The 8,431-nt window shown below is 45.3% G+C and overlaps 1 protein-coding gene across 1 annotated transcript; it reads right to left on the bottom strand.

Annotated features, from left to right (window-relative positions):
* Positions 1–1,993: 1,993 nt before the first annotated feature.
* Positions 1,994–8,176, bottom strand: Edn1 (endothelin 1). The gene is made up of 5 exons (XM_005355086.2): positions 7,887–8,176; positions 6,047–6,215; positions 4,573–4,731; positions 4,302–4,415; positions 1,994–3,144 (listed from the first exon to the last, which is right to left on the bottom strand). The coding sequence occupies exons 1-5, from the start codon at positions 7,948–7,950 to the stop codon at positions 3,042–3,044; spliced, it is 609 nt and encodes a 202-aa protein (XP_005355143.1). The 5' UTR covers positions 7,951–8,176; the 3' UTR covers positions 1,994–3,041.
* Positions 8,177–8,431: the final 255 nt, after the last annotated feature.

Raw genomic sequence — 8,431 nt, 5'->3', positions numbered from 1 at the left:
CATTAGTAGGATTCTCTCTCCCTGTCTCTGCCAAAGGTCACCACTTCCTGCACAGGCTCCGTTCTCCTTCAGAGTCCCGAGATTAAAGTCCCTCTGGGTCCTTAAAAGTGAAGAGAGAAATCTGTCCTAAATGCATTGCCAGAGAGCAAGCTTTTTCCAAAAAACCAGAAGAAGCACGAGTGACCATCCTATTAGCTCAGCCCTCAGGCTTTCGTGGGTTTTGAGTACTGCAAAGTCCAAAATTCCTCTGAGTGCCTGAAAAGCACGGATTGCCTGCAAACTTCCCAACTTCTGCTGCTGCTGATCCACATGCCAAAGAGAGGCAGCTTCGTGTCTATCTTGCAGTTACTGGCGTAGTGATCAAAAAGCAAAGGGACATAGAGTTTAAATGCTTAAAAATGGCAACTCCATCATTCCAGTTGCTACCTTCCCTGAACTGTTTTATTCCTTGGCTTCTCCCAGCCCAGCTATGGCTTCTATGCATTAGACCAGCTATGGCTTCTATGCATTAGACTCACGTTCTCTAAGCCCTGGCCTTCATTTTCTTGGTACCCCCTCAGCACCTTCATCTTTGACTTTTTCTTGAAACTGTTAAAAAAAAAAAAAAAAGAAGATACTACCTCCCCTCCAACTCCCCCCCCCCCCTTCTCTCTCTCGTTAAGTGACAGAAGGTGCCTCTGAGGGAGTGAGTTGGATTGTTTGCTCAATAGTAAATTGTAGCCAAGTTCAGTCCAAGTACCTTGTGGAAGTAGCTGGGGCTTTAAGAGATCCTCTGAGAGTCTTACAGTAGCAAGCAATTCATCAGGTGAAGTCAAATATCTCTACACTCATTTCTTTCGTAGACTGAGATTATTTAAATGCTAATAATTTAATAGGGAATGAAAGGAATTGTAGTCAACTAACTCAGATGTTGGTCATGCAGGCAGGAAGACTGTCATTTGATATCTTCCTACGGTGTCACTGTTAGGGCAACATTAATCACTAAGAGTTAATGTCTGTTAAACGCTGAGCATTCCCTCAGTCTCTATTAGAAAGAGGCAATGAAGATTCTAGAAGCCCATCAAGCTCCTATGAGCCTTTGTTGATATAACCATTTACAATGCTGTCTCTGTCAGCAGTTGGCAAAATCAGAGAAGAGAAAGTGTGTGGGAGGGAGGGTAGTGTCTTAAAATAAGCTCCTGGTGTCTCGACTTCTGGGGCACTCTTCCAGTCCTGAGCTTGGAAGAAGCAGCAGTTCTCAGTGTACCTCGATAAACAAATTCTTCCGAGCAACTCAAAGGCGCTGGTGGCCTCCCCGGAGCAAGCAGGCCTTGCTCTAACAGCAGCCCCTGGGCTTAGGAGCTGTGTCTAGGCGCCTACGCTGCAGGATCATCTTTCCATCACTTCCTCCAGCCCAGGACTATGGAGAAAGCACCTCTCAGCACACCATCAGCTTAAGCTGTTGGATGCTGCCTAATGGCCGGAGAAGCAAGGTTAATGGGCAGTGTCCCTGGGGACATCTTCAGGTAAAGGAGAGGCAGAGGCTGCACTCCACGGGAAGACGGGACTTAAAGCTTTTATTTTGTGGTCCTTAACACAATCTGAAAAGCGTTTTTAAGTACAAATACATACATTTGTAACTATCAAATATCTTCTTTATAATTATTGTATATAATTATATTAGATATATTATTATAATTCTTCAGATTATATGACTGTGCAAGGATAACTATCGATAAAAGCAGTTTTTAATAAACATATCGTTTCCTTTTTAAATCAAGCCAACATCCTACTTCCTCTCCAATTTCAACCTTCCTAGAAGTCCAGCTTGATCCATTTCCCTTCAGGATGATCACTTCTTGGGGTTTTCAGAAATAATTCACAACTAAGTACAGTAGGGAAAAATATTTATTTTTCTAGAATCATTACCTTGACAGGCAAAACAAAGCATGTTCTCAATTTCATTCAGAAATACATTTAAAAAAAATACATAGACCAATATGGCCTGCCCAGACATATATTCAACATGGTAAATATAAGGAATAAATCGTTTGAATATAAATAACGATAAAAAAATAAGTACATCAACATTCAATCTAACCTTTTCCATTAGCCAGTTACATACAGGAACAAACTTTGACGGCTCTACAGCACAGCCGACTTTCAAGATCTTTCACAAGCAACTCTATACCATCGTGTTTCCCAAGGTCAAGGGCAGGGGCCGGATTTCATCATCCTTTCTCTCTCATAGACCAGGGCTAGCAGATTAGCATAGAAATGTTTCATCTACCGCTGACTGACACACTGGACTAGACTCCTATGAGGCAAGGATTCAGTATAGGGGCTGGGGAGCCTGGTGGCAGGAGAGGAAAGAACAGAGGGAGGCAATAATTATTAAGGGCGGGGAGTATACGCGACATTGCAGTACAGTGAGGTAGACGCATATTCATGAAACACAGCCCAATGTACAGTAGTAACAGTTGCTTTGAGTTTTGCATTCTACAACTTAAAAAAAAAAAGAGCCTTTGTCCTTTTTTTGTTTTTTGATTTTTTTTTTACTTTTTTTTTTAAAAAACTCAAGTGTTTTGTCCTTCGAGTATGTTTTCAATTTGTGCATTCTTCAGACAATTTTTGCATGGACTTTGGAGTTTTTCCCTGAAATGTGCCAGGCGCCTGAGTCAGACACAAACACTCCCGAGGGACTTTCTGCAGAAACTCCACCCTGGTGTGGACTCTCCTTCCTCTCTGGACGATGCCACCTTAGAATGTCATCATGTCTCCGCTCCCTGAGAGGTCCACTGGCATCCCCAAACCGCAAGAAGGGGCGAAAAGCAATCACCACCAGCAGAAGCGAATGAAGGCAGGTTAGGGAACATCTCAACCTTTCTTGGAATGTTTGGAACAAGGATGCTGGGCCTCCTCTGCCAGTCTGGAATAAGAAATTGTAGAAGCAGGATGGATGCTCTTGCTGAGAACCAGCCAGCGTGGAGAGTGCAGAGTTAATTGGTCATGGGCTTGCTCTATGGAAGTGATGGCTTCCAAAATGCAAAGAAGCTCCGTAGTCAGTGTGCTCTGTTGTGTGTCAACTTCTGGTCTCTATAGAGATCAGCTTTCAACTTTGCAACACGAAAAGATGTCCTGATGCTATTGCTGATGGCCTCCAACCTATTAAAACCAGACAAGAGAAAATAAATGTTATATAAGCACACATAGATAGAAAGAAAAGCAATCAAACTTTGACTAAAGAAACTTCTAAGTTTAGTTTGACATGAACACATTGTCTAGTTCCTAGCCTTTCACTCTCTGATAAATCCTGCAGCAGCATCTCCGACCTCTGTGAACAAACCCTGCTGTTTATGCTTACTACTGCAGAGAGGAATCCTATGAGCGTGTCTAAGAGGAATTAGGCACTACATACTGTGTTTAAATAGCTCCCACCTACCCTCTGCTTCTGTGGAGAAATGGCATATTGGCACCTTCTAACTTACAAAAGAAATGGAAGCTAATACATGGGTGGCAGACCTGAGCAAATACAGTTTTAAAAAAAAACAAAACTAAATGTCTAACTTAATTGTGTTTGTGTGTGTGTGTGTGTGTGTGTGTGTGTGTGTGTGCTTATGAGTAGGAGCAGATGAAGAACTATAACACTATAACATTCATTTAGTAGTTAATGTCAGACAAGGTAACAAACTGGTACAGTCTTCAGCAACTGTGACCTAATGGAGAATGAACCTGGTGGGGGGGGCAGGTGTGAAGGGAGCCAACTGTGGCTATCCTACACAGAAGCAGTAACCAACTCAGCGTCCCTCCCCACTGTCACACTGGGATCAGAACACTTTGGTCACAAAACATCTTGGAGAAGCTTCTAGACATAGGAACATGGAACCGGTCTGAACAGATCTAAGTCTCACCAACCTTCCCTAATGGCTTTATTTCCCTTTGGCCATTTGAATAATTAACTGCTACTTTTTAAATAACATATATACATATTTTAAAAATCTCCCTTGCCTGACCTTTATTTTTCTTGAGGCAAGCAGAATATAAAAGAACCAGAGAGGGGGGAAAAAGTCTGGATATGCTTAAATGCTAAAGCTGCCTCTCAGTGTGGAAGGTTCACCTATAGACCAGTGTGTGCTAAGACACAGTGGGCAGGCTTCTGCATTCAAGGCCCGAGTATTTGAGGAGCCCTTCCCTTTACTCTTTGAAGTCCACAGACCGTGACGGTTCTGTGCTGTATGGGAGCCTTTCTCCCAACAGGAAGGACCAAGGAGAGAGACCTTAGCACTGTTGTCCAGGGTTAGCAATCACTGCGAGCCTCTTACCTTCTTATTTTCCTCCCTTCCACCAGCTGCTGATAGATACACTTCTTTCCTAGCTTCGAACAGGCTCTTCTTTTCTTGAAGTCTTCTAAGCCTTTCTGCATGGTATTTTGGGCTCTGTTAAGACACACAGGGAACGGCATTTTAGCGACAGTCTGTGGAGGTTCACCTTGACTCCCCAGGTCCCTGCTACTGTCTCTAAAGTGAGGTCAGTCACCGAGGAAGGAAGTCAGTGGGCTGCACATGACCGACAGCTAAATGGGCTTCCGCTCACCTGAGGTCTTTTCCTGCTTGACAGAAATTCCAGCACTTCTTGTCCTTTTGGTCAGCGCATTGACATCTGTTCCCGTTGTCTGTGGCCTTCGTGGAAAGTAAGTCCTTCAAGGAACGCTTGGACCGGGAAGGGCTTCCCAGGCCATATGGAACAACACGCCTATTACAGAATGAGAGAAGGAAAAGAGAGTAGATTAATTAATAATCTTCCCAATGACACATCCGTTGAGCATACGACTCAGAAAGCATTCGGCCAGCTCATGATAGGAAGTGTGGAAGCTATGTGACATGTTTGCCCATCAGTGACCCTCAGTGTATGTCCGCAGATGGGAGCACACCAGCTTTTATTCTGAGTCCATGAAATTCTGTCTCAATACTTAACAATATTCCTTTTCTTCTAGACACAGCTTTGTCCCAAATGATAACACCTCTCTTTGGATTTCTGCTCTGTGTTTTCTTCCTTTTCTAGTGTGTGCTATGGGTGGAGGGAGGAAAATGGGGGGGGGGGGCTGAAGTAAAACTGTAACACAAGATTTTTCTGCTTCAGTCATGTGTAATAATGTAGACCTGTTGCCTGATGGAGCGAGGCATGCTGGGACACTGCTCCTCAGGTCTGGTAAGAGCTCATGAGTATGAAGGACCTGGCATCAAAATGCTATCCAGTCACTTGCAATGGGTCCATTTCAGTTCTCACAGCGAGGAACACACTCCTTGGTAGACCCTGTACTAAGGATTAGGTCCAAAGTGGCTTGGGTCTGGTTTGGTTTGGAATTTGGCCAGCCATTGTAGACAGAATAAATGTGTTTGTTCTTTCTTAGGATTGCTTCTGATGAGAGGACTAGTGTAGGGGGCTCAGGGTGAAACAGCCTTTGTTCGCTCAGAAGGTAGAAGAGAACCCTGTGACCAGTGTTCTGATCTCTGCCTTGAAATGCAGCTTTCTAAAGACAAGGCGAGAAGCCAGAAGTTCAGGGCTCTACTCTAACCCTGCCACCAATTCGTTTCTTCTCAAGGGACTTCAACATTTGGTTTCTTAGTTTTTCCATAGGTAAAACAAAAGCATTACAGCTCTCTACTTTTCCACTAGGTCTCTCCTCTGGGACAGATGACAATGTGCCCCCTTGGAGAAAGAAGTACAGTGTGAACTAGCTTACAGGACTTGGACTATTTGGTCCCCAAAACCCAAGTGAGCGTCTCCTGCTAAGACCTCCTTCCTTGCCTTGAAATGAACAACACATTCCTGCTTGTCCTCAGCCCTTCCATCTGCCCCACGGTAAGCAGCCTGGTTCCCAACACCTCAGAAGACCCTCCACTAGGTGACTAGCACCAAGCTGACCTGTCTCGGCATCGTTTCTCTTGGGAGGCACTTTCTTGTCATGAGCAATGCTAAAGCCTGGAGCTCCCCAGAGGAGGGACTTCAACCCCCAGAAGCCAGAGTCAAAGGACAGCTAGAGTTACAATGCCCTCTAGAGACTCACTCGGGAGTGTTGACCCAGATGATGTCCAAGTGGCAGAAGTAGACACACTCCTTGTCCATCAAGGAGGAACAGGAGCAACGCTTGGACCTTCGGTGTCTCCAGGGTGTGCTGGGAGGGGGGTTCTCCCCTCCATTATCAGCTCGGGTGCTGAGCTCTGCTCCCAAGACAGCTGCGAAGAGAAACAGAGGGTCGATATGGGTCTCTCAACCATTCCAAGCACCTGCATCATCGTATTCAGGCCAGATCTAGCAGCGCAAATAGAAGCAGACAAGGCATACAGCCGCCTTTAGCCAGAAACACAAACAGAAAGAAAGGGCTTTCTTTGTTCTCCACGCTTAACAGGACTTCACCCTTACCCTGGCAGGCTTATCCACCTGCAGGGAGATTACAGACACATACACACACACACACACACACACACACAGAGAGAGAGAGAGAGAGAGAGAGAGAGAGAGAGAGAGAGAGAGAGAGAGAGGAGAAAAACAACTAGGGAAGGACTCCCCAGCATTTTGAAGAAGCTTTGAAAGGGATACTGTACAGCTGTACTGTCTAGTGGAATTTTAGGGAGCCCACACCTGAGATTAAGGATGGCATAACTCCCAGCTCCCATAGTTTTAACTGGCATGTGGCCACAAATAAGTAAGATAGACAGCCTATTTCAAAGTGGGGCCACCTCTGTACTCAGAATAACCTTTCCTTTAGGGGTCCCCACTATTTCCCAGCTTGTGTAGGGGCACAGAGTGGTCTAGATGACTACGGACGCCTTTGATAATAAGCAGAAAGCAAGAGCATCCAGAAAATGACTAGCCACAGAAGAGACATTAACTTTGCAGTAGTCACTGCGGGTGGGAGACAAGTTGCCTCTTGAAAGAAGCAAAGATACAGCGCAGGAACCTAGGGAAGTGCTCTGTGGGTTCAGAACTCAGAATCTTTGGGCAGCAGACTTGCACCGGGACATGACACCCTCCGGCCCAATACAGCATCTCCTCTTTCCGTTGAAAATTTAACCCTGCAGCTAATCTGCCTGATTTTGTTCATTTCAAACGATCAGGCACATTCCAGGATTTTCATCCCTTTGACATCCTTTCTCTTTGGTTAGCGTCATGAAAAAAAAAAAAAGAAAAGAAAAGAAAAAAAAATGCAGTGACCCTAAAAAAATAAGGTTGGGAGAGGAGCCGAGCAGATGTGCCTTATACTGTCTAATTCCTTAAGCAGGCAGGAATGATCCCAGCTCCCCTCCCAAGACAGGTGAATACAACTGAAAATAGAGCTCACGCTGTTCGGGGATGCCAAAAATCTGCCAAATGAAACCTTAAGTCAATAGTGACAAATTTTAAAGAAAACATGTGCTTCGCCCTGAAACCGCCCGCGGGGTTGCTCAGCACAGGGTTGATAGGCAGGTGATTTCACTGCTCTCATTGTGCTCCTATGACCTGAATAAAATTCCTTGGCTTTAAGCTGGAGTGTTTAAATATTTTACACATTAACACCCTATCAAGACAGCGTTTGAATAAGCTCCTAAATGCACCGTGTAACCCTAAACTCACGTATTTCAAATATATCTTTGCCTCAGTTGTAGCTACTCAGCAATATTGCTACATTATTTTGAAGCTGTGGGCTATTTGCCTGGAGTCGGTTGTGTTTTATTTCCTTCACCGGGACACAGAAGTAATTGCAAGGCACTTGCTGTTCGAGGTGCGGTAATAAAAAATGAAAAATAAGAAGAAGGGTGACTTCTGTTCGAGGTGCGGTAATAAAAATGAAAAATAAGAAGAAGGGTGAAAAACAGAAGCGAGAACAGCGCTGCGCTGGAGCAGAAAGATTTGCAAGTGGCGCCTACCTGTTTCTGGAGCTCCTTGGAAAGCCACAAACAGCAGCGAGAAGATCACGGGAAAATAATCCATTCTTCTGCAGAGGGATCAAAAGAAGAAGAGGGAGGGAAAAAAAACTCTGTTGCAAATGGAACTCAATGCAAAACGAAGAGGAGGGCGTCTGATCGCTCCGATCGCCTCTGGTAATTGAGATCTCGGCGCGGTCCTCAGCAAGTGGCCCTTTCACCAGAGCGAAAGCGTCGCGGGCAGCTGGGGAGGCGGTGCGCGAGGACTGCAGCGCAGAGCGAGTCGGGCTCACAGCGCCAGTGCAGGAACGCGTCTGACTCGGACGGCTCTGGGACGGCTTTTTATATTGAACCCCTATAGAGTGGGGGTAAACAGCTCCGACTTTATTCCAGCCCTAGACAATGTTATTGTGTGATTAGTCACCCACAGGCAACGTGCAGCCGGAGATAAGGCCAGGCTCTAGAGGAAATCACGGCTAACTTCAGAGGCAGACGCCCGCCGTCTGACAATCCAGGGGCAGGGCTAAGCAAAAGAAAACACCCACTAG

This window comes from Microtus ochrogaster, chromosome 16 (assembly GCF_000317375.1).
Source record: "Microtus ochrogaster isolate Prairie Vole_2 chromosome 16, MicOch1.0, whole genome shotgun sequence".
In the NCBI taxonomy this organism is placed as follows: Eukaryota; Metazoa; Chordata; class Mammalia; order Rodentia; family Cricetidae; genus Microtus; species Microtus ochrogaster.
This window is presented reverse-complemented; position numbering and strand designations above follow the sequence as displayed.

Bases quoted from the DNA above. Each gene is read 5' to 3' on its own strand.
- Edn1 (XM_005355086.2), bottom strand. From the start codon at position 7,950: ATGGATTATTTTCCCGTGATCTTCTCGCTGCTGTTTGTGGCTTTCCAA. The intron at 4,732-6,046 runs GTGAGTCTCTAG...ATTCTGTAATAG, and splicing joins ATCTGGGTCAACACTCCCGA to GCGTGTTGTTCCATATGGCC. The intron at 4,416-4,572 runs GTGAGCGGAAGC...GTGTCTTAACAG, and splicing joins CAAGCAGGAAAAGACCTCAG to AGCCCAAAATACCATGCAGA.